The sequence below is a fragment of the Camelus ferus genome, chromosome 3 (genome assembly GCF_009834535.1).
Source record: "Camelus ferus isolate YT-003-E chromosome 3, BCGSAC_Cfer_1.0, whole genome shotgun sequence".
NCBI lineage: Eukaryota > Metazoa > Chordata > Mammalia > Artiodactyla > Camelidae > Camelus > Camelus ferus.
The window spans coordinates 111595452-111620676 of NC_045698.1; the positions used below are offsets into that span (position 1 = coordinate 111595452).

At 44.2% G+C, this 25225-nt stretch overlaps 2 protein-coding genes and 1 non-coding gene across 14 annotated transcripts in view; all 3 read left to right on the forward strand.

Annotated features, from left to right (window-relative positions):
* The first annotated feature begins 2689 nt into the window (after nucleotides 1-2689).
* On the forward strand, nucleotides 2690-9693 carry THG1L (tRNA-histidine guanylyltransferase 1 like). 2 transcript variants are annotated; one of them, XM_006177962.2, is made up of 6 exons: nucleotides 2690-2913; nucleotides 3868-4044; nucleotides 4711-4880; nucleotides 5647-5735; nucleotides 6942-7049; nucleotides 8182-9693. In XM_006177962.2, the coding sequence occupies exons 1-6, from the start codon at nucleotides 2723-2725 to the stop codon at nucleotides 8341-8343; spliced, it is 897 nt and encodes a 298-aa protein (XP_006178024.1). In that variant the 5' UTR covers nucleotides 2690-2722; the 3' UTR covers nucleotides 8344-9693. The 2 variants fall into 2 exon arrangements, with proteins under 2 accessions (XP_006178024.1, XP_032333102.1); XM_032477211.1 differs by lacking the exon at nucleotides 2690-2913 and having other exon boundaries at nucleotides 3978-4040; nucleotides 4802-4880.
* On the forward strand, nucleotides 3405-3476 carry TRNAA-AGC. Its single transcript has one exon. It is a non-coding gene; the product is annotated as a tRNA-Ala (tRNA).
* Nucleotides 9694-11354: 1661 nt separating the features above from the next.
* The window catches only part of LSM11 (LSM11, U7 small nuclear RNA associated), a 770814-nt gene continuing 756943 nt past the window's right edge, over nucleotides 11355-25225 (forward strand). For 8 of the 11 annotated variants that reach the window (XR_004318853.1, XR_004318856.1, XR_004318855.1 and 5 more), the window contains exons 1-4: nucleotides 11355-11832; nucleotides 17169-17308; nucleotides 19195-19278; nucleotides 19735-19943. Coding sequence is in view for 4 of the 11 variants with exons in the window: in XM_032477208.1 (XP_032333099.1) it covers nucleotides 11382-11832; nucleotides 17169-17308; nucleotides 19195-19278; nucleotides 19735-19943 (884 nt within the window). In the remaining 7 variants the exon portion in view is untranslated. Of the gene's footprint in view, nucleotides 11833-17168; nucleotides 17309-19194; nucleotides 19279-19734; nucleotides 24986-25225 lie in introns of those variants that run through there. The other 3 variants (XM_032477210.1, XR_004318852.1, XM_032477207.1) reach the window with 3 other exon arrangements.

Sequence of the window (25225 nt, forward strand, 5' to 3'; positions counted from 1 at the left end):
ATGTCTGTTGTGTGAAGAATTTTTCTTGTACTTTAATTTTGGTAAAAAACACGTAACATGAAATTTACCATTTTAACCATTTGTGTGGGGGGGAGTAATCAAGTTTATTTATTTTACTTAATTATTTAATGGAAGTACTAGGGATTGAACCCAGGATCTTGTCCATGCTAGGCAGGCATTCTACCACTGAGCTATACCTTCACCCCCATTTTAACCATTATTAAGTGTACAGTTCAGTAGTGTTAAGTACATTCATGTTGTTGTGCAACCAACCTCCAGAACTGTTTTCATCTTAGAAAATCGAAATTCTATACCCATTAACAACAACTCCCCTTTTCCCACTGTCCCCGTCCCCTTTCAGCCATCATTCTACTTTCTGTCTCTTGAATTTGACTACTCTACGCACCTCACTGAATTGCCAGAATTATACAGTCTTTGTCGTTTTGTGAAAAGTGTCCCCTCCCCACCAAGGCCCAGTACGGGGCAGGCCTATTGCTTGAAGGGGCTTGGAGTGGGAGGCCCAGGGTCTGCTCTTGCACTCTGCTCCCACTCCAACAAGCAGGAATGGAGGTGAGAGGCAAAGTCTCGTTGTAAGATTCTCTTCATCACTCCCCTCTTTTCAAGGCTTACTTTCCACTGAGGGCTAGGCTGAAGTGTAGGCAAGTCAGAGGCCTTCTGTGTAATTGGCCTGGTGGTGGGAAGTCCTCTCTTCCTGGGTTGGCATGGTGCCTAGGGCCATTTTTAGCACCATCCCAATCCTCCAAGAATCTCCTGAAGAGGAGCAGCCATAGCTCCCTTTGGCCCTTCTGGCTCTGTCTCCAAATCCTGTCTAGGAGGGGTGAATTACTTGCCCAGTGGCCTCAGAGGCAATTCCCAGTTCCTACCAATCCCCAACCTCTGAGCTCCTTCTTATGGGACTGATAATGATGATGACCTTTTCTAGGCCCCAAAGGCTGCGGGGGACTGCAGTGAGGTATCCCCGTCCTGTCCTCAGGTACATCACATAATTGCTGCCTCTCTTCTACTGGGTTAGACTGCTCCAGAAACCTCCAGGTGGTTTGGTACGATTTCACATCCACTTGTTTATGACTTAAATATAAGTTTTCATCAACTTGTTAATGGCAAAGACAAAAAAAAGTTGTTTTTAGAAGTAAAGTTTTGCTTTAAGAATGAAGTACGTTGTATCAGGATGTCATCACCTCATCTGTTGTCATTGATAAGCAGTCAGTAGGTCAGCTGCTGAGGGGCCCCACTGGGGGCTTATCAATTAAATACGAACTAAGAAGCAGCCATGGCGAGGACACGTTTAGACGAAAGACCCAGAGTTTGTGAGGACAATCTGAGAGTTTCCATCTGGGCAAGGTGACCCTTTGCTGACCAAACAGTTCTCTAAAGACCCTTGGGGCATTAGCTCCTGCTGGGGAAAGGCAACTCTTTTACCGGCAGTGGGGAAAGCTGTGCAGGTACCCTGCAAAGGTCATCTGGCTGGTCAACACCAGGTCTTGTGCTCTAGCAACAGGGGACTTTTCACTTCGTTTACTGGCAGCTGGACATCAGCTCATGGTTGGCTAAGATGACTCTCCCCAGAACCAACCTCATAGGAAAGACACACCTCAACTGAAGAAGGTCTTTATCTGTTATTGTTGCTCCCTTTGCCTGCAACAATAGTGTAATTAATCTATCATTTGTTTAGAGTATGTTATTTCTTTATTGGCTTATTAGGAGATATATCCTGTATGCTACTGGCTTGTGAAATTATTATAATTCCCACAGTGACCTGTAGTAAGTAAAATATTGGCAAACACAATCTCAGTCTCAGAGCATAATTTGCCCAGAAACAAAACATATGTATCTCTCTCTGGATGGATATACAAGAAACTGGTAACAGTGATCACCTAAAATAGGGAGTTAAGAGTCAGTGAGAGATTTATTTTTCATCATATATCCTTCTATATTGTTTGAATAATATTTTCTCCAGGGTTAAAAAAGATAATGTAAATAGGTAATGAATTCAAAAGAGCTTTATAAATCATACATCACACAAATATTAGGGTTTTGTTGTTACTATTATCTACCAAGCAACAAGAAAGCAAACACTGGGTCTTTGTTTAATTGTGAAAAAGTTGAATAAGTTCATTTAGTACTCTGTATGCTGGAATAAGAGGTTTTTTTTTTTTTTTTTAATTTTTTTAAAGTCATGCTTTGGAATATTTAATGACATTGGAAAATAAACAAGGTAAATGGAAAAAATATAAAAACTGCATAGGTGTCTGATTCCAATCTTGTGTGTTCCCTGTGTAAACATATATATACAAAAGGACACTGGAGGGAACAATGCTTCCACGGGGATAGGGGAGACTCAAAAGTGTTAATTTTCTTAATTACATTTTTTCGGTATATTCCACATTTTCTACAACAAATTAACACATGTAATTTAGAAAGGAAAAAAAAAACACACACACACAATTAAACCTTCAAACTTGGCCAGAAAGGATTTTTTTAGGCTTCGTGAAAGTGATTTGTTGCAGAACGTTAGGAGAAAGGCGAGCAGCCACGGGTAGTGCAAAGAATGGAACTCTCCTTCCAACCCGGAAAGTCGATTAGGAACTACAAGGAGAGGCGAGAGAAATACTGGCCTCCACTACGGCTAGAGCGGTCTTGAAAAAAGACACAGGAACTTCCGAGGGCGGGGCTTCTTCGTCCTTTCCTTTCCGTGGGGGAAATGAGGGCCGCTTGCAAACTGAAGGTTCGCGATAGCTTGGCCACCACTTCCGTCATTCTGAGACGGTTTCTGAAATTGGGAGCGACCATGGCAAAGAGCAAGTTCGAATACGTGCGGAACTTCGAGGCTGACGATACCTGCCTGGCCCACTGTTGGGTGGTGGTGCGGCTGGATGGCAGGAATTTCCATCGGTGAGCGACCTCGGGTCGGGGCTTCGTGGCGCACCAGCACTTTGCAGAAATCCAACAGCTCCGGTCACAGTTCATGGTTACCGGGGTAACGCGGCAGCCAATGAGCGCGCGGCATTGAGCATCACCCTTTGTGCTGGCTGCACTGTGTTCGAACCTGAGCTGGTCAGGGTAGTTAAATGAAACGGGGTGCTCACCTGGTGAGGAGCAGACCTGAGGTGCCCGTTAACAAGGCTCTGGTAGAAGATGTCACTTTTGGGCGCATTATTTCAGCTCTTCAGCCAATTGCCAAACTATTTTGTTGGGTTTTTGAGGAATGGCTGTTCAGCGGCCTGTTTAGGCCTTGCTGTGAGCAGCACTGTATAGTATGTTTTTGTTTCGTTATCACTATCAGGCTGCGTGGACTAGATTCAGGAGGGGGAAAGAGCCAGGGGAAAAAAGGTGTTAACAAAAAGATGGGCATTTAATTCTTAAAAAGTGCTACTTTAGAGGGGGAGGGTATAGCTCAGTGGTAGAGCGCATGCCTAGCAAGCACGAGGTCCTGGGTTCAATCCCCAGTACCTCCATGAAAAAAAAAAGTAAATAAATTTTAAAAAGTGCTACTTTAATAATGATTATTGTAATTAACATGTATTGAACACTTCCAAGGAGCTGGGCATAGTTGTATTTGTTGTCTCCCTGATTATCTTCAGGACCATCCTATGAAGTAAAGACACTTTGTCCCCACTTCACAGCATGGAGAATGAAAACAGCATTTATCTCCCTTTTTCTCAGTTGGTCAGAGCAAGAAAAAAACTTGAGTACTTAACAAAAGGGATCAGGTTGTGGCTAGTGGAATTTCTGAACTCAGCACTTTTGCAGTATCTTCCTCTTTTAACACTCCCTTTGATCTGTGGTGTTAATGACCAACTCTCTTCCATCCATGTCCTTTTTCCCTCTTCTCTTTCCCCTACGAAGGTTTGCTGAGAAGCACAACTTCGCAAAACCTAATGACAGCCGTGCTCTGCACCTAATGACCAAGTGTGCCCAAACTGTAATGGAAGAACTGGAGGATATTGTGATTGCATATGGACAGAGTGATGAGTACAGCTTTGTGTTCAAGCGGAAAAGTAACTGGTTTAAAAGAAGAGCCAGGTAAAATTCTGTGGTGTACCTCCTTCAGAATATTTCCTACCAGCATTTGGTTTCTGCTTATCTTAATCACAGACTAAAAGACTGCAGTATTTGCAACTGCAGGATGTATGTGTATAATATGGTAGACTGTTGTACTTCCATCTGGTATCTGGGCCTTCTGTATGCCTCTTTATCTGATTCTTTCCCTCCATTCCTCATCACCTTAGCTTCTAGATTGATCTGGCATTGAACATTAAGACTAGATACAGAGACTAAACTTTTAATTTAAGGAGAACCGCAGTACAAAATAGATCTGATATTTGCCTTGGCAGTATAATGAAACTCCCAGGAAACAAATCATATAGTGAATTGGTAAGTTTTTAAAACAATGGCTTCCCTCCCAAGACTGAGGGGAAAAAAACCTTCTTTAACCATAAGTTCACATCACACCCTACAGAGAAAAGTTTGGTATTAGCAGATTACTTACAGGACTAAAAGGAGAGACAAGCTGCATTTCAGATGTGTAACTGAACTATTAAGAGTTTTTCTTGGCCCAATGCATCTTATCTCTTGGTTTGCTGGACACTTTGTGTAATCTCTCCGTTACACTCACAGACCCTGTCATGGTGTTGAGTTAATGTCATGTATTTTCTCTTTTCTTGCTCCACCCAACGTGCCTTTTGCAAGTAAGTTCATGACTCTCGTGGTCTCACAGTTCGCCTCCAGCTATGTCTTTTATTGGCGGAATTACTTTGGGGACCAGCCCCTTCTGTATCCCCCCGGCTTTGATGGAAGAGTCGTGGTGTATCCTAGCAACCAGACATTAAAGGACTACCTCAGCTGGCGGCAAGCAGATTGTAAGTGAAACCAAATTAACAGATGTAATTAAACCGCTAATTCCATGTATTAGAGGTGGTGGTCTTACACTGTTTTGGCTCATGTGTATTTTGTTTGGAATGCAGTACTTCAAGTTTTTTTAATTAGTTGAAAATACTTGAAAAATTGGGAGATTTTAAGTAAATACTCCCTATATCTAGCTTTTTTTGGAAAAATCAGAAGACCTGTCAATCCTAGGTCTATTCCCACTGAGTAATGGACAGAACCTGTGCAGTGACTGTGGCCTTTATAGACACATAATACATGAACCCAGGAGCCAGTGTGTCAGGGTCTGTACCATTCCCTCCTGTTCCTCTGGGGTCACCTGCTTTGCTTTACACATGTGTGTTTGTGCTGGCCTCAGTGCGTGTCGTGGCCCTTGTGTACATGACTATATTGAAATGTTTGTGAGACCCCTTTGGTGTGTCTTGATTTTGCCAAAAGAACTGGGAAAGAGATGGGAATAATATAAATCAAGTAACTTTGAAAGTATTCCTTGGCTTAATGCACAATATAACAGATTTGTGTAAAGCACAACTGAAATGACAGGATAAAACTGTTAAGAAATCAGGTTTTTTTCTGCTTGACCACTTCCCCTCATGTTCAGTGTATATGGCTTTGGGCAAGTAACTAAATGTCTCTAAAGTCTCTTTAAAGAGGAGACAGGCAGGGCTCCAGGACTCTTCGAAGGGTGAATACTGAACAGATTCTGTATACGTACCCAGTGCTATTCTGTTTTCCTTACAGGTCACATCAATAACCTTTATAATACAGTTTTCTGGGCACTTGTACAGCAGTCTGGACTAACACCAGTACAAGCCCAAAGGAGATTACAGGTATAAAGGTCTTACTGCATTAATACTTAACTGGGGACAGTTTATTGTACACTCCCCCATGATATCTTGCCTTCCTTTTAAGCTCCAAATTTTTATAGCTTTGTTTCAAAAGGATTTAAGATCACACCTGAAGCAGCTCTGCTGCTTGCTTGCTTTGTGACTGTGGATAAGCTACTACTTCTCCCTGAGTTTCAGTGTCCTCAGCTGGAAAGTGGAATCGGTGACACTGGCTGTGCACTCCCACGTGGTAATGCTTGCCTGGACCTGGGTATCGGCTGCCCTCTTTATCTAGGGCATGAACTCTTCTGTTTTGTCAGTCCCACCTGGCCTCTTCAGTCCCATTCCCTGCTGTAAGCCTGGCATTTCTTAGGTTTTTGACCCCTATGTATAACTAGGTGTTCAGGCTCTGGGGGTCAAATAATTGTTCTCAGATACTTCCATTTAATTTTATCCTCTTTGCCTCAGTTCTTTATAGGTAAAATGTGGAAAATAATAGTTCCTACCTCACAGGTTTATGGTGAGAATTAAATGGCATGATGAATGTAAAACACATAGGCGAGTACAAAGCACACTGCAGGGACTTAATAAACACTGGCTTTTGTTATTAGATGACCATGGTACTTGTAGGATAACGGATCTGAAATGAGATGATGTGTTGTAACAGCTCCTAATACAGTGCCTGGTACATTATAATGACTCAGTAAATGGTCGTCATTGTTAACAATAATGGTGAAGACGTATATATAGCAATAACAGGAAGGCTGATGGACCTGGCCAGTTTGGGAACGCCGAGTTTAGATTTTGATTCTTGTAAGAATAAGAGCACATTCAGTCTTGGGCAATTTATATTCTCTTTCTGAGCTTCATAACTCTCATCTCCAAAATGGAGATGGTTGTGAGGGTCAAAGAAGAAGATATGCATGAAGTATCTCATACAGAATCGATACTCTTCCTGTTCGTTCCTCTCACCCCATCACAGTGGTGACTTTTAAAGCCAGTGATTTTAGGAGAATTTTAGGAATTTTGACATTTAAGTAAGATTTGAACTGCTCTTAAAATGAAAATTAATATCTATGCAGCGTTCGATAAAACGCTTCCACCTCTTGATCTGTTTGTGGAACTTTCGATAGAGACTGGGATGGATAGATGGGGTCAAGGGGGAGGGAAGACCTACAAAGCTCTTTCTGTCTGTTTTCTTTTCTTCAGGGAACTGTCACAGCAGACAAGAATGAGATTTTATTTTCTGAATTCAACATCAACTACAATAACGAGCCCGTGATGTATAGAAAGGGGACTGTGTTGCTGTGGCAGAAGGTAATGCTGCTATGTACGAAGGCGATGGGGGTCAGAAGCAGCCTGTGCCCGTCCCAGGCTCTGTCTTGCCTGCTGCCTGTTTGCTGATGTGACTCCAGTTGCTAGCACGAATTAGACCCTTTCTAAAACGAGACGCTCTAGATTATTATTTTGGATGCTTGCTTTGTCTGTTTGTCAGTGAACTTTGTGACCTCAACTCTCCCCTTCTGTAAGTAGAATCACAGAATTTTAGAAATTAGGACACTTATTTTTCTGTGTCATAAGCTCTCCCCACATCTAATCAAACCCCTTGAAACAGGTACAGTGCAGCTGTGAGGATTTTTGCATTCAGAGAACATTTAAAAAATACTTTCTCCCACACTGGATAATTCCATTAAATGGTCCATCCATCCTGTGAGAATTGTAATCTGAGGCACTGATGTCGTTTATGAGGGTTCTGTCCCTTGCAGAATGTTCAAGAGATTCCCCAGACATTCATACGTAATATTCTGTAATAAGCCTATGCGTTGACCTAAATTTTTAATTCTACCAGTATTTTCTCTCTGCCAGCTCCTGGGCATAATAATGTCTGTAAATTTATTTCCTTCTGTCTAAAGTAGTTTCTTCTGAGATGAATGTTTTCAAGTATTAAGGGGTACCCTGAGAGCTAGGTATCCCACTGGCAACTTCAGCTCTTTTATTAGTAATTTTTAAACATATTTGTTCTTTGGCACAGTCTTGGATACTTCTTAATGCAGATGGGAGAGCAGAAATATCTTTTTTTTCTCCCCTTAACAGAGGCCCTGGGGATTGAACTGAGGACCTTGTGCACACCAAGCACACATTCTACCACTGAGCTATACTTCCCTCCCCCAGAAATGTCTTTAATTCTATGATTATTGCCAACAAGGAGCATGAAATCCCTCCTTTGTTCTTAAGATCTCCTTTCAGGATATAGCAACATGACTTTTAAAGTATTTTTAGTTGTAAAGAAATTCATGTATGGTGAGATACGTGTGTGTGTATCTGTATGCGTGAAAAATAGTATGTCAGAAGTATATAAAGTAAAAAAGCCAGCTACACCCACATCTCCCTTTTCTCTCCCAAACCCACTCTCTACTTAACAGTGTCAACATTTTAATTACACATGTAGGTGGATGAAGTCACGACAAAAGAAGTTAAGCTGCCAGCAGAAGTGGAAGGAGAACAGAAGTTGGTGACCCGGACCAGGACAAAGCCGGCGCCCTTACACTGCGACGTCATCGGGGACGCTTTCTGGAAGGAGCATCCAGAGATCCTGGATGAAGACAGCTGACCCTTTACTTTTCAGTCCTGGTTTTGCTCGACCATGCAGGGCCCCCCCAAATCTCCTGGCCGTAGGCGGCCCTGGCATCTGTGCCACCCAGAACAGTGTCCTGGGAGTGGCGTGACTCTGGTTGGGAGGGGAATGGGGAAAGAAGGGATGGGTGTGGGTGGTGTATCATGTTCTGTCTTAAGTAGAACACCTTTTTTGCGGTGTCGAAACGTGGTTCCTTTGATAGAAGTGCATTTTTTTAAAAATCGTGGTACTATTTTTATAAAGCAAGAACTATTTTATCCCTTGCAGAATGAATCATTTTTAGATTGTGGCATAAGTCTTATAAAAACCCGTGAAGCTCTTTTCACCTGTGATAGAAGATGAGCCCAAGCTTTACTTTCGCCCACCTGTTCTTAACTGGAGAACCCCGTGCCCTTGATAACCTCACCTTTCCCACCCATCCGCTTGCATTTATCTTTGGCAGACATGGGGTTAATATGGGTTGTTGCCTGCCTAATGGCCATGAATCCAGGAATTCCAGGGCAAACTCGGGGTTTTGTGCCAGTCTCCAGGTTGGCTACTTGGGCTGAACAAATGAGTCGTAGTTTGGATGTCCTTGTGTAAACATCCCGTAGATTGATTTTGTGGTGCTGTCAGCATCCTCAGCCTCTTGCCAGGGGCAGTGATTCCAAGGCCACTTACCTCTTTCTAAGAAGAAATAGAATTATGTGTCTATATGAGAGAGAAACGTGACAATGAATGTGGAGGAAGAAACATTTACTCTGTGTCCTCAGGATACTTCAGTTTTAAAAAGTCACCTTCCTGTTGGACTTCCTGAAAAAGATTCTCAGGTGGCCTATATCATCAGAACAGTGGCATTTGAACTGGAGAGTAGAGGGGCCAACATTCCCCTCGGGGGCACAATGGCAGCTGTCAAAGGAGTCCTAATAGTTCACCTGCCAGCGGAGCTGGGTGGGGAGCAGCAGGAATTGCGTGTTGCCAAGCTTTTGGCCTCTGAAGAGGGGAGGCGGTGGAGATGGGAGGTGAGAGAACCCACATTTCCTCTTGCCCACATTCCATATTTTAGAGGGAAAAGATTAATTTGGCTCTGTAAAGAATTAATTAAGAGACAGCCCACATCCCAGTGCCTGGTCTTGCATTGTAGAATTTACAGCCAAGGAGAAAATGTATTTTTGACGGGGCAACGGCTGGTCTCATCCCTCACTAATTGACACCCCATCTGTCCATGCCTTTTTTTCCCTTCCCCTTCTCTTCGCTCCACAGGAATAGGAGGCATGGCTCATGTTTGGTCATTGATAAAATTTCTTTGAGAGAAAAAAAATAAAGGTTTCAACTCCCTTGGCCTAATTTTTCTCTTTTTTCATACAAATGCAGTATGAGTCCAACTTCCGTGTGTGTTTTTACATAAGCCAGGATCACATCTGTCATCACAGCGGTGGTTCACAGACTTCTGGATGCAAAAAATTTACTTGAAATCCTTGTTTAAAACGCTAGTTCCAACCTCTCCCCATGATTTGGGGGTTCAAAGGCTTTTGACGTATATGGTCTTCAGTATATCACACTTCAGGTAACAAGGCCCAAATAGTCTAATACCTAGACTGTGATACACCTAGACCAGTATACCTAGATACACAGGGATAGGCCAAGTAAGGCAGTGAGAATGTAGCACTTGATTGGCAAATGTAAGTAAATGGCAAGTAAATTTACAGAATTTTAAAGCAAAACAAATACAAATAAGTATTAATGCACATTTTCAAGACAACCACCCAAGGAAGGTTTGTGCTTTCTGTGGGTGCTGTGTGATATTACAGGGGCTATCACTCGATTTTGCTGTACGGTGGAGGGGCATGCACGTATTCCTTGAATCCCCAGCAGTTAGCAGGCTTGAGGTTTGTGTTGGGGCAGGGGGTTTTGAGCAAAGGAATAAGCCTAGGTTTAATATTTATGCCATAATTAAACCTATTATGTAGTGCTATTAGAAGCATTATTGGATGGTTTTTATCTTTATTTTGCAGCATGTATTCATCCTAAAGTATACTTCACAGTTGCATATTAATTTTCATCCTGCTGTCTAAGGTAGAGAATAGAATTCTTTCAGGTTTCCTTTCCAAATCTTAAAAAGCAACTTGTATAGAATTAATACCAGTTGATAGCAATTTGGGGGAGTGGTGGCGGTTAGGAAGGTGATTTGTGTGGCCTGCAGGTAAATGGAAACATCTTGGCTCTGCTGGGTGAGGGGATAATGTCTGGGCCTTTGGTACAGACTATCATTTCAATATCAAAACACAAAAAATGTTTTGCTGAACAGAGGCCCTGAAGTACAACCAGGTTTTGTAAAACCTCCATCAACCTGTCCTCCAACTGCAGGATCCTGGTTTCCTCCAGGTGTACGGCAATGCTTAGAAAACCAGTGATAGTGGATTTTCCTTAATACTAGCGTCTTTCTGGTGTAGGTGTAGATTTCTTTTTGCATACGGTGTAGGAAATTGAGGACTATGATCCACCCGTCCTTCAGTTTCATTGTACACTTTAGTATAAGCTAACATTCATAGAGCATTTATTATGCTCTTTACATGCAGTTATATTTTCATTCTTCGGACAATTCTACCATATTTCAGATGAGAATGTAAAGACCCAGAGGGGCTAACTAAGCATGATTATCTTGCTTTCATGCAAATTGGAATAGTATTTGCCAGAGTTCTTCCCACAGCTTCCCGCCAGCTCGAGCAGACTGCCGTTCCAGAGAGCAGAGAAACGCCTGGGGAGCTTGTTAGAATGACAGTCGGGGAATCATGACTATTAACGAACACCCCAAATAATAATGACATAGATGGGGAAATATCCCGTTAAGGCAGGTGCACCGGCCCCCGGGCCGCTGAGGCGGTGCGCCACGCCCACGGCGGCACAGAGCGCGGGCGCATGCTGCCCTCAGGCGGCCACGCCGGCGCAGTGCGACCCCACGCCGCGGCTGCGCAGTGCCGCCCTCTGGCGGCCCCGCTCCTTCCCATCGGCCTCGGCTTGCGGGCCTTTCAAACATGGAGGAGCGGGATCGGGGGGCGAGGTCGGCTCGCGCCGGGAGCCCCGCGCGGCCGCCCAGCCCGCGTCTGGATGTCAGCTCTGACAGCTTCGACCCGCTGCTGGCCCTGTACGCGCCCCGCCTGCCTCCCATCCCCTACCCCAATGCGCCCTGTTTCAACAACCTGGCCCAGTACGAGAGCTTCCTCAGGACCGGAGTCCGGGGCGGCGGGCGCGGGCGGGCGCGGGGCGCGGCCGCGGGCTCGGGGGCTCCAGCCACCGCCGCCGCCGCCGGGCCCTCGGGCAGGACCCGCCGCCGCCAGGACGCCCCCGTCCCGGACCCCGAGCGCATCCAGCGCCTCCGCCGCCTCATGGTGGTCAAGGAGGACGGGGACGGGGCCTCCGGGGCGCGGCGGCGGGGTCCGGGTCGGAGCAGGAAGAAGCCGCGCAACGTGCTCACGAGAATGCCCTGTGAGTCCCGCGGGCGGGCGGGGGTGGGGGGCTGTCCCGGGCGGCAGTCCGGAAGGTGGTGGCCGGGGCGGGGGTGTAGGGGGCGGGCGCGCGCCGGGGGATAGCGGCTTGGCGCGGGTCTGCGTGTGGCAGGGGGAGGGTCTAGTGAGGGCTGAACAGATAGTCAGCGACGGTGGGGAGGTTCTGCTGGAGTAATGTGCGTGATGGGGGCGTGGGGAGGGTCGTCTGAGTAATGAAGGGTCTGCACGAGCCGTGGAGGGAAGTGGTAAGGCTGTAGAGGTAATAAATAGCCTTGGCGAGAGTCTGCGTGGATAACATGTGCAGGTTCGTGAAGGTGTTGGGGTCCACTGAAGTGGCTACAGAGGTGATGAATAGCCTGTGGAAAGGATCTGCCGGAGTGTTGGAGGGTCTGGAGAGGTGTTGGGCCTGGAAACCAGACATCACAGAGAGGGTTTGCAGAGGCAGGCGATAAAGAGGTCTTGGGACCACACACGGTAGGGGAGGGGGAGGCACAACCGGTTTTAGGAGAGGGAGAGTGATCAGTGAGGTTTGGGGATGATGGGATGGTGTGTAAGATCTATTCATATAGCACAGGGAACATAATCTCTTTGACCCCTGCACTTTAAGTGACAGCTCGTTCTTGGTGCTGTAAGCAGGAGGAGGGCTGCAGGATCTTGATATACATATATTTACATTAGCAAGTCACAAGTGCTGGAGTGCAGCAGGCACAAAATGCCGCTGAAACAGACACTGTTTTATAGCCGCTCTGCCAGGCTAGGTACAGGACTTGTCTGTCTGTCAGGCTCATATTACCATATGCACAGGTTAATTTCAGTTCTGAAGGTGTAAATGGCACAAGGGAATTTCTTGCAGCCTCCTAATAGATCCTTAGAGTAAAGCTGTAAACAGCAGAGGCTGCTAATGTGCGAGTTAGGTCTTGTGTAAATGGAATAAAAACAGCCCAGGGTTATATCTTTTGTCATCTGGCAAGCAGTTCTGACATCTCCCCCGTGAACACAATGACCTACTTAGCCATTCAAAGCATCTGTATCCTGATGGCTGAACTGTGGCATTATTAAATCACTCCTTTGGAATGGAGAGTTGTGCTAAGCAAAGGAGTATTTTCTTTCGTTCCTAGAAATGTGTTTATTAAGAGAAACATCCTGAAAAGCTGAATGCTGTTAGGGTGACTTACTGTGCCGGAGCATCCCTAAGCTACCCCAGGTTGCTTGCTCAGCAGTGGCACAAAGATAAATTATGCATGTTCCTAAATTAAGAGCATTTGGGGCGACCTTATTTTGCCCATATTTTTTGCCACTATCAGATCTTTGAAATGCACCCTAGGTCTCAGATTGTAACATCTTATTTTCATTTTGACAATTATTGCTTTGCTTCCAAGATTTTTAAGAGAAAAATATTTCTATGTGGTGGATGATTTTGGCTTTACCTGTGGAACACTTGGCTCTATTGCTAGTATGACGAAATGTGAAGGCCACAGTGAAATATATGCCAGGAACCTAAGTTGCAGAATGTGCCCTAGGCACTGAAAATTTTAATCACACTCCTGGAAACAGTTGGGTGTACATGGTAGAGACGAGTAGGTACCACAAAGAGTTGGTGACCTTCAGAAAGCAAAAACAGAAGCATGGGTGAGGATTAGATTTATTCAAGAAGAGTTCATATAAGAGGTCAGCTTTAGATCTTGAAGTTAAGGTTGACGACAACAGTAATTATATAAAAATCAGGCTATTGAGGTATAATTTACTATAACCAGATTCATTCTTTTAAAGTGATTTTTGACAAGTGTAGAGTTGCAATATCACCACCACAAGCAACACACAGAACACATCCATGATCGCAGAGTTTCCTCATGTCCCTTTGTAGTCAGTTCACGGTAATTTTATTGGTAATTATAGCTACTGTTATTGAGCCAATATGTGCTATACACAGTGTTAAGCTCTTTAAATGCATTATATCTCATTGTACCCTCGGATACTACTTGATAAACAAGGAAACTGAGGCTCACTGAGCTCAGTTACTTGCCTCGCATCACATAACTAGTTAGCCTGCAGTGAGTCCTGGATTGTCCAATGTGCTTAACGATTATGCTAGTCTCAGGAGAGGAAGAGTACTGATGTTTCCTTGCTGCTTTTTGGTGGGTGGAGGTTGCTACATATGTGGTTTGTGTCCAGAGCAATGAGGAGTGAATCTGGGTCCAGAGAGGGATTTGTTGCCAGAATGCTTTGAAGACCAGAGAGTTTCTCCTTGACTTTGTTATGATAGAGTGGAACCATGGTGTATATTTGTAAGCAGAAGCCTTTGTACGGCAAATGTTTCTAATAGCCGAGTTTCTAGGGGTAACGTGTATTTGGGGAGGCAGAGTAGATCACAGACTCGGGGTTGATTGCCTTGGTTTGAAGACTGGCTCCTCCACTTCCCAGCTGTTTTGCTTTAGGCAAGTTACCTCAACTCCCTGGGGCCTCAGTTTCCTCATAGGTGAAGTGAGGGCAATAAGAGAACCTAGCTGTAGCTGTGACATTTAAATTAGTTAACATTTAAAGGCTAACAATTACGATGTCCCCTAGCATGTAGGGCAATTCTCATCAAGAGTATTAAATGCAACCGTGATTGCTGTGGGTGGTGGCTGTGGTTATTACTAGTTTTAGACTGTCATAATTAAAAGCCCCAGGTCACAATGCAGTATAACCTGCTGGAATAGACTGTTGGCTCAGCAGTTTACTAGGTAACTAAGTACCCTGGAGCGAACTATTTAAACCTTTCTGAGCCTCATTTTCCTCATCTGTTAAATGAGGTGAAACAGTAGTACCTGTGTGTTCGAGTTGTGAGGATTAAGTAAAATGATGCGTTTATAAGTTAACTTACACAGCGCCTGGCCGCGTACTGAGGGCTTGGTAACTGGTGGTAATGTTGGTGACAGTGATGATGATGACATTGATGTGGGAGGGGTGGGGAGCTAGGAGACCCTGGAAGTGAACCCATCATCTGATGAGGCTCTGAACTGTACTGTTGGTTGTGGGAAGAGAAAAGAAAAGGCAGGTCTTGATTATTGAGAACCTACTGTCTGAACTTTGTGATGGCTACTAACAGGGGGAAACAAGAGGGGTTTAAAATGGCCTGGATTTGGAAAGGTGTGGCCCAAGAGTAATGACAGTGGAGATGGAATTTGGAAGAATAACTTCTTCAAAAATAACTTCTTCAAAAATAAGGCATATATACACACACATATGCAAAATGAGGGCAAAAAATGTATATTTTTGTCATACTAAGCTTTGGAAGCCTGGCTCATATCTATTTGGGGTTTGTCACGGAGACTGCTGGGAAGAGCTTCAGAATGTGCCTCCTGATTCAGAGTGTGGGGCTCATTTTTCTCTTGGCGTTTTGCTCTGGTAGGTGGTACTAGCATTGTAGTTTTGATCATATAAGGAGAGAAATACTCCCTGGAATAACACCTTATCAAATCTTTGAAAATGAAAAGTCAAAGGTATAGACGTGAAGGTTGAAAATCTGAGTTTGCCGTTTGTTTAATTAGAATAAGAGACTGTTGTTAAGATTCTTGTCCTTTCTCTCTGATTTGGGGCTGCGTGGGGAGAAGTAGTGCCCCTGTTTCTTCCAAGTTAGGAACAAAGTAGTCTTTCTACTCTGTGGAAATATATATGTGTATGGTGGCGGGGTGGGGGAGCAGTGCATGTGTATGTGGAGAGGGGGTAATCTAGGCATTGTGATTAGTTTCTAAGAAATAGAATTAAAGAGACTTAGTCCTTACGTGAATCTAGAAGTTAACTAGTCTAACCTCATTTTATGAATGAGGAAACTTGGACTTGCAGAAAAAAAGTTGCTCACCAAGGTCACACAACTAGTTATAATGACCTAAAAATTGTTTACAATGCTTGATTGAACACTGTCTACAGCACGTGTCTGGATATATGTACATACACACACCTTTCTATATCAGAGGTTCAAAGAATTTTAAAATATGGCTGGAGGAGAGAGAGATGATGGAGGTCAGACTAGATTCTCATTTCTTTTTCCAAGGCCACTGTTTCTGTCACTCTGCCTCCAACTGTGTCTTCCTGCTGAATCTTCAGTCTGACAAGCTCCTACTTCTCATCTGCTAACTTAATCCAAGAATATTTTCTTTTATTAATTTATCACTGCCATCATTTATAAACCAACTCATGAGTGAGGCATAAGGAGGTTAAGAGTAACCAACCTTAGTTACGCAGATTGAAAATTAAATCTTTTATGTATCTAAAGGCCCTTATTCAGGAAAACCTCCAGAATAACTTCCCAGAAGTTGTTCTCTGTTATGTTACTAGAAACGAAACAGAAAACTTTTGTTTGTTTACTATCAGTGGCAATAATCTCCAAAGAATTTTGCCTTGCAAACTTGCAAAAAGACTGCGACTGTGTATTTGTGAGTGTGTTGTCTGTATGTGGTTTTCTTTAGGGAGGTTTTCTGTAGTATAGCTAGCATATTGTGAAGGTTAAGTTAACATGAAATAATAAAAATAAAATTCATCCTTGCTCCCAAGCTTTGAAAACAAGTATCCATCATAGAAAAAGCTGCAGTTTATAATCCCAGCCTTTGTCCCATGAATCGTCATACTGTTCTTTTTACGTGATGCTTATCAGCAATCTCCTAAGAGTAAGATGCTCAGCAGGTGCCTTTCACCAGCGAGGCTTGGAATACAGTCAGGCCTGCTCCTCCTAGTGCAGCGATGATGGACACTGAAACACTGGTGGCCCCAGAGAGCTCATGCATGGAGTAGCTCAGACTGGGGCGCCAAAGGGCCATTCTCTCTTAGATGACTGCATGTGTTGAAGGGCAGATGAGGCACACGGTTCATTTCCTTTAAACATATGACCACGGTTTTTAGTTCTTTGGAAAGCTCAAGCTTGCTTGCCGTTCATGGGATTTATCTGAGAAAAATTGTCTCAACAAAGCATAAAACTGAGAAGAACCTAACTGCTGAAGTGTGCGTTTAATATAGTATTTCCTTTTTGCCCCCCCCAAATTTTTAAACAATGGTGTCTCTTAGAATCAGTGACGTTATAGAATCTAGAACATAGAGTTTGTGAAATATCTGGGTGATGGCCGTACAGCTGAGTTCCCCACGTTCCGGGGAATCTTGTCTCGTTTCAGGGTGCGTGGCCTGTACTAACCACGTTGCCCATCGGGCCTTCTTGCTCCCACGGTGAGGTTGCCACTGCGACGTGTCGCCTTGCGTTGCTGGAGATGGCTGGGTGGTCTTGGTTGTTAATTCTGGGCGTGAGAGCAGATGTTCATGCTGTGCTGACCCTCCTTCTTGTTTCAGTGCATGAAGGCAGCCCTCTGGGTGAACTCCATCGTTGTATCCGGGAGGGGGTGAAGGTGAATGTTCACATCCGCACTTTCAAGGGACTTCGGGGCGTCTGTACAGGCTTCCTCGTTGCGTTTGACAAGTTCTGGAATATGGTAATTAAGCCTTCCTCAAGGGGCTGCAGAACCTCCTAGGGATTAAATCTTTTATGTATCTAAAGGCCCTTATTCAGGAAAACCTCCAGAATAACTTCCCAGAAGAACTAGAATCTTTGCACTCTCATGGGCAACAACAAAAAAGTGTTTTTATTGCCTTTCCTAAAGTCACGGGCTTTTAACTAGGGTGTTTTTGCCCATTCCTCCTTCCCAGGCATGTTTGGGAATGTCTAGGGACATTTTTTTGATTGTCACGACTATGGGATGGGGTGCTGCTGGCATCTAGAGGATAGAGGCCAGGGCTGTTGCTGCACATCCTGCAATACACAAGACAGCCCCCCAACAGCAAAGAATTATCTGGTCCAAAATATTATTAGTATCAGAGTTGAGAAATCTAGCCTTAAGGGATTTTAAACTTATTTTGTCGTTTAGTAATTTGGTATTGATTTCCTACCAACTATCCTTCATTTGAATTAAATATTTATTGACTTCCTACTTCGGCTGGGCACGGTGCTAAGTACAGTAATTTCAGAAAGGAACTTTCACTCTACAGATTTTGGAAAGACAGATGAGGATAGAGGTGAAGCAGGCATATTAATAAGCAGGACACTTGGCATAGTGTTTCCTTATGAAGGAGTGTACCACGTGCCCCGGCGTCCTAGAGGCTTACTGTCTGTTTACTAGACATTTGTAGGAGAGAAGGGGTATATCGTACCACAACTGTAATATGAGACAGTTAAAATGGGAGCCACCAGGGCTGTCTAGTGTTTCTTTCCATATGATCTTCCATTGCTAATTTTTCTTTTCCTTGTGCTCTGTCCCCGTCTGTGCATTCCTCTTGATGATAACAACAGTAGTTGCTAATGCTCACTGAGCCTGTGCTGTGTGCTGTGTGCTGTGTGCTGAAGGCTTCATATATATTATCTCAGTGGGTGAGCGTAGGTCTGTCACTCTTCCATTTCACAAGTGAAGAAATTGAGGCTAGCGATTTTGGAAGATTGATCCCAGAGCACACTTTTAGTAAGTGGGAGGACCATGACTTTATCCCAGGTTCTTTCTGGCCTTTGAGACCATGTTTTCAACCGTTATGGTGTTAGAAATCCTGGATTTGAATCCTAGCTTTACAACGTGGTGGCTGTGTGACTCTAGGCACACTTCTCTAAGCCTCAGTTTTCTCATTTCTAAAATGAAGGAGAAAAATACTTTATTATTATAATTTTACCTTTGAAGGGAAAGGCTTAAGAGAATCTATTTGATGACAGTGGTGGTAGTGTTAATACTATGAGCTTGTATTTGTAGGGTGATTCATACTTCTCAAAGTAATTTCTCATACATGATCTCATTTGTTGGTCTCTCAACAGCAAGAATTCACCAGCAACTCTGTGTGTAACCTTCATCAATGTGTATCAATTGCTGTCATAAGACATAGAAACTGAAAAGGAAAAAGAAGGAATAGACTAGTGTTTCTTAAAGTGTGGTCTGAGGTTGTCCTGCATCAGAACCATGGGGTTTCTGGTTATAACAGACAGTTCCTAGGATTCACCCCAGACCAATTGAATCAGAATGTGTAGGAGAGTAACCTTGGATCTGAATTTTAATAAGCTTCCTAGATATTCATGCTCCCAGAAATTTAAGAACCTCTACCTTGCATTTGTGAAGGCCCCTCAATATAAGAGAAACCCATCTTATGTGGTTAAAGCAGCTTGGAATTCCCACTCAGGGTGCCCGATATTACCATTTTTTTCTGCCCAAGAGCTGAGTCACCTGTTAAGTTTAGTTCTGCTACAATTAGATGTTATTCTGCCTTTTAAACTTTTTCCTGAAAGCTGTAAAAATAATATTTTTAACTTGGCCTGATTTTTCCCCTTTGGGCTGTTTTCCTCTAGGCACTTACTGATGTGGATGAGACCTACCGAAAGCCTGTTCTAGGCAAAGCATATGAACGGGACTCCTCACTGACCCTTACCAGGGTAAGCCGTTCCCTCGACTTCCTGAGTACCCAGCATGCCTTCACGCTTAGGAATTAAGGTCCCTGAGCCAGGGACCGGGGTTCCCTAGTGGGAAAGTCCTGTTGCTGTCAACCGGCTATGCCTGGACCAGCGTCTTCATTAGTCTCCCTTCTCATGCCCCCAGCGAACCTAAAATGCATCCATGTTTCTTACCTGCATATTGTCTGAGCAATAAGTTACCTCTTCTGAGGCTTAAAAGTCTTTCAGTTTTATATCATAAAAAAGTGAGTATCTTTTCTCTTGACATACTTATGATTTACCTGAGTCATGGCTAGGAATAGAAGACTCATGACTAGCTTTTAAAAAATTGCAGAGCAGAGAGCCCACAGAGCGTGATTAAGGGACCTGGTCTTTTCTATGTGCTGAAAGAGGGATGTTGAAACAGAAGTCTGATATTTATCATTGCTTTCCTTGTAGCTGTTTGATCGACTGAAACTGCAGGATTCCTCCAAGAAGGAAGCTGATTCTAAGTCTGCAGTTGAAGACTCCACTCTGTCCAGATACTCCCAGACGTCCACTTGGAAGGTGGCTTCGGTGTGGGGAAGAGGAGACACTGACCGGGGTTCACGCAGGCGTTCCCGCTCCGTCCCTTCTTCCCTGCAGGCATCTGCAAGGGAGGAGTCCAGGTCAGAGCTGTCAGGGAGGACTACACGGACAGAAGGGTCGAGTGTGGGAGGTACCTTTTCCAGGGCCACCACCCTCTCCCGGGGCCAGCCCCGTAAGAAAAAGCGAAAGCCCAAAGTGGATTACCAGCAGGTATTCACTCGACACATAAATCAGATTTTCATTCGAGGAGAGAATGTCCTGCTGGTTCATCTTGCACAGTAACCAGCTGGGCTTCACCTGAGCTTTGGTTTTTAGACATAAGGTGCATGAACCGCTGCTATGCTGTATCCTAGTATCCCAATGAAACTCTGAGTTGGAATGATTCCCTCTGGTCCTGCATGTGCAGAGCGTAGAGCCAGGCTGGGGCCCTCTGGGAGACGAGCTCCATGAAGGGGAGGTAGGCCTTGGAAGAGTGGCTGGGTGTTTGCATTAATGCCAAGGCCAAAGCTGTGCAGAGGTGCTTGTGTCTGATTTGGTGTCATGGCCTTCAGACACTCAAACCAAATATAGTAAGATCTTTAATTAGGGGACATGGTATGCATTGAATTCACTCCACAGACACTACAGCATGGTGTCACCTCAAAAATGATCTCATTTCTAAAAGCTAGTGCCCTGAGCACTCATGAGTTTGTTTCTAGGAATAAATAGCAGTATAAACTGCCCTGAGCCCTGCAGCACATCTTGTAACTGACCTTTGAATTTTGCTTTGCGCCATTCTACCATTCTCTCTTGATCAAGAAATGTAATTTGTTATCTTTTAGTATCTGTAAGATCTAAGAATGCTACCAGTTTCTGTAAGAGCAGAATTGGGATAGGTGGTATGCACAAAGCAGCCAGCAATGAATGCTCTGTCTTTATCCCTCTCCTCATTACGGGAAGGAATACAGGACCCACTGGTCTTCCCCTGGCCAGAGGGAGCTTCTGCAGATGGGGTACCAGATGGGACTCTAAGCTGCTCTTGTCCTCTTTGACTCCTGTGGCATGGTGCTAGTGCATGTACCCTGTGTATTGCCCCCTCTGTACATAGTGTGACCTGTCCTGTGAGCTTTATGGCAGGACACCGTGACCTTCATGTCTGGCTTCAAAGAGTTCTGTAGGAACTCAGTAATACACACATCGTGTGGCTGAGAGTCCCCTTTCCAGGCAGGGCTGGCCCTGCCTGGAGTATCTTTCAGGATAGTTTTCCATGAAACAGGGGTGGAATTTTATTCCTTTATGTCAGGCCAAAGAGTTTCTCACCAAGTACAACAGTGGTGTCTGCGAGGGACACTTTACTCAGCCTGGCTTGAGTAATCGGAACACCAGACCACCTGCTACGACTTCTACTTGAATCATATGTTTATTCAGCCATCCGTGTAAAATAGGCTACATTTTGACACAGACTGTTAGGCAGTATTGACCTTTTGTTAGTTTATATTTGGTTTCATTTTAGATAACTTACGTTCAAAGTGAGAATAAGAAATAGCTAACCTGTTAAAACGTTTGAAAAGAAAACTTCCTCTGCTGTATTTGTTGTGTCACTTAGGTAAGCCTTCTGAGAAGTGGCTGAATAAAGTTCAGGGAGCCGGGACGCCTGGTCCTTCTGCGGGCCGGGCCCCGGCTCACCACACAGTGAAAGGAGAGCAGACTAGCCCCTCTGTGCCTCTGTTTTTCCCCATCAGACACCTACCTCACAGGGGCACTGGGAAAGGGAGTTTGGGGGAAGGCATGTTAACGTCTCTAAACATCTTTCAGTGCCATGAGTGATTTTTACTCTGTTTCATAGCATGGCAGAAGTGCTGTGTCTCATGAGCAAGGCAGGTGCTGTATGATACAAGAGTGTAACCTCTGTCGGGGTCAAAGTTACGATCTCGGTGTCATCAGAAGGCAGTGATACTTCAGGAACTCTTTTCCGTACTCCCTTCCTTTCCCCTAAGGAACAGTGGAAGTTCTCCGAAGAACGTCTGCAGTAAAAGGAAAGTAACGTTTCTTTGCTGTTCCCGCATCCCAGGCCCCGCCCCTTTCTGGTCACTGTGAGAGGGGAACCCCACCCCCACCCCCGCACTCTGGGAGAGGTTTACCTGGCAGTGCCAAAGGAAGGATGCGCATCTGAAAATGACACATCCCCAAAGGGGGCTCCGTGGGAGCTGTTTTTTTGTTTTTATTTCAGAATTTATTTAAGATACATTCTTCAGAACCAGATTAGAGGCACTGAACATTTAGACAGGTTCTAGGTTACAAACAGCAAGCGAACAGTCGCTTTTGGAATCTGCCAGTCTAGGTCTCTTCTGAATGGCGTATCTAGAACCTCCGTTTCCCAATTAGTAGCTGTTTGTTTAATCACCCTTGCCTCTACCTCCTTACCAGCCTTCCCTGTTTGGCTGTCCCAACTGTCTGCCCTCTTGTCCGTCACCTAGAAGCTGTAATGGTTACTATATTTTTCCCAATAAAGTAGAAATTTGGATTCAAAAGGAATATAATCAATTTCCACTTATCCTAGCAGTGCCTGAGTAAATCTAATCTGATTTATTTTAAACACATGCTGGTTTTCTCGTTTGCATATAATTTTCACATATCTACGTAAGGATCGATTTACTGCTTTTCTGCCCAACTTAACAATTCCGGCTCTGAAAATTATTTTAAAAGTCTATGTGATCTAGTGTATGTGCCCGTGTGCCCCTACTTATTTCTTTGGTTTGGACGGTGATTCTGGAATGAGTACTGTGTAGTAAATGTGCTGTTTTGTATGAAGCATGATGATCAATTTTTTTTCCCCAGGGAAGTTGTGTTTTGTTTTTTTTTTTAATTATTGCCTTTTCTTGATTATTGGAGAAATTTTCCAAAAGGAAAGAAAAATAAGTCCTAGTAGTGTGTATGCTGCTCAAAAATGTGATCATCTAGGACATGCTAATAAGTTGCTTTGGAAATAACTGAAGTTTTCCTCAGGAGAAGGCAGAAAAGAGGGAAGTAACAGCAGAACGGTAGGTCCCGGGAGGCCTGCCACCGACTCACCGAGGGGCCCCCACGCTGCCGAAATACAGCAAAACCGGAGCCTCGTACTCTCCAGGGATTTGGGTTTGGCACACTGAGTAGGTGTAGCACTTATTTGTGAACATTCACCCTTGGTCCTTCACAGCCACCTCTGGCGGTGGGAGCGCGTTGTCAGGACAGTTCACAGGGCAGCCCTGTGCGCATGTTGAGGTCTTCTCTGGGGTGTCTGGCTTTGTTAGGTGGTAACGTGGGATCGACAAAGGGAAGGTGTGGCCTCACCGCCAGCGCGATTTCCTGGGCCATTCTTTGTGCACAGCGATGGTTCTGCTGTTCGGCAGGAGAGCCTGCACTTGAGTTTGCGCCAGTGTTGAGAGGCATTGCTGCTTCCTTTCGGAGACCATTTATGACAGAGGTGGGCCACTTGTGAGATGGTTAGGCAGAGTAGCAGCGTCTAAGGCAGGTGGCCTTGGACCAGTTGGTTCCTTGCTCTCTGTGCATGGTGCGTGTCAAGTCAGCAAGCTCAGAAACCGTTAGCGTTAAAGTCTAGGTGCGTAGTAGTCCTTGCTCGAGGCGTTGGTGGATCAAATGGGGAAATAGCCCAGGACAACCTTTAGAGATTGTCAGGCCGTGAGCTGAGCTGCCCTTAATCTCGGAAGCCTTACAGAAACCTAGGCATACTGCTCCTGCCCCTGGAGAAAAAATAGAAACCTAGCTTGATGCAGAGTGGATTTTCGTATTTCTGTTTGTATTGCTGACATGGCAGCTGGCGTGGGCAAAATCATGAGATGGAATCTGTTCTGTAAGTTACTTCTTTAAATTTCCTCATAATTTTGCCTGTAGGAAAAAATTAAAATTATTCAAAGACAGCTTGCTGTCACTGGTGCTGCCCCAAAGCTTTCCAATCCTTTGTGTATTTTTTATGAATGAAATGGTTGCTGTGGGGAGGTCAGGATTCATCTAAGAGTATCTTGGTATGAATATAATGGTTTTGCAACTGTTTGAATTTTTCTTTTCTTGTGCCAGATAAAGAATGCAGCTGTCCCGTTTTTCAGTAGCTTCTGTTCATCAGCCTGTGTTTTCCTGGGCAGTTACTCCCAGAAGGCTTTTCTTAGTGATTGTAAAGCAAGAAAATGTTATCTGGGCCTGTGTTGCAAAGGTGGGTAACCTGTCATTACTTTCTGGCAAATTGAATTGATGGATTTTTAAGATAAGCCTTTGGGGTTCCTGTCACAGTTTCTGGGGCTCTGAGGAAGGGTTGAGCCTCCTCTGTTCTCAGTGTTTTGAGTGTTTTTCAGATGTTTGTAAGTTCTCTTGCACTCTTCTAATAAAAATGAAGACTTTGTCAAGAAGTGGCTTTGGATGATTTGGAGAGCTAGGAAGGGAAATAAGTACACCTGAGACCTTCAGTTGGCCTTTTACTTATTTAGGATAAAAAGTAGTTTGATAAGCTACCAGAGTTAGTGCTTCTTTAAAGACATTCTCTGAAAAGATAGGAACCGTCCCTCAGGAAAGCTATAAAAGCTATTCCCAGTGCATTGCAATTGCTTTTGATTTTTAGTCTTTTGGAGCAAATGTCTGATGTTATGTCTCGTGTTATGTTTTTAGAGCTGTGGGGGAAAATGTTTAAAAAAAAATCAAGGGGTATTATTAAACAACGATTATCTGGCTGACTTATGGGTGAGCTAAGTTGTAGGGCAGCTGTCCAGTTCTTTCTCTGTTGTCCTGACAGTAAAGCAGACAGTAAGTGATGTCTTAAAAAGTGATTTGCTTATTTCACACTGACATCTAAAGACATTAGCTTTGTGTTTGGAAACCCTGGGGACACCCCTCTGTGCCGTGACTTATTAATGTTTTTTAGACAAGGCTAAACCTGAATGACTCTATGTATTTATAATTTCACTATTCATATACCAGCTGCTAAAAGAAAAACCATGACTTTTAATCTTGTCTTGAAATTACTCCTAATTGTTAAATTCACCTAAACCCTTCCTGTTTAGGGAGGGTTGCTGCTAGTAACATCAGTTTGCAACGTTCTGCTTTAGGTATGTGTCTTATGGGAGTCTGGAAACTGTAATAAATATGATTGTATTAATGTACTGCCTGCTTTGTCTCTGCTGATTGGGGGTGGCAGGTGGGGGTGGGGGGAGGAGGCAGGGGAGTCTGTTACCAAGTGAAGATGCTGACCTGGAGAGTTAAACTGTCTCAAGCTTCCTGCAGTCTCATCTTGTAACCTCGAGTCTTTCCTTTACCAAAGCACACACATCTAGATCACTATCCTTGAGACTGCTTTGTTCTTCTAAGTTTATTTGAAGTCCACGCTTAGAAAAGGAAT

Excerpts from the sequence above, each read along its gene's own strand:
- THG1L (XM_006177962.2), top strand. The coding sequence starts at position 2,723 with ATGAGGGCCGCTTGCAAACTGAAGGTTCGCGATAGCTTGGCCACCACT. Across the intron at positions 2,914-3,867 it reads GATGGCAGGAATTTCCATCG|GTTTGCTGAGAAGCACAACT; the intron begins GTGAGCGACCTC and ends TCCCCTACGAAG. Across the intron at positions 5,736-6,941 it reads AAGCCCAAAGGAGATTACAG|GGAACTGTCACAGCAGACAA; the intron begins GTATAAAGGTCT and ends TCTTTTCTTCAG.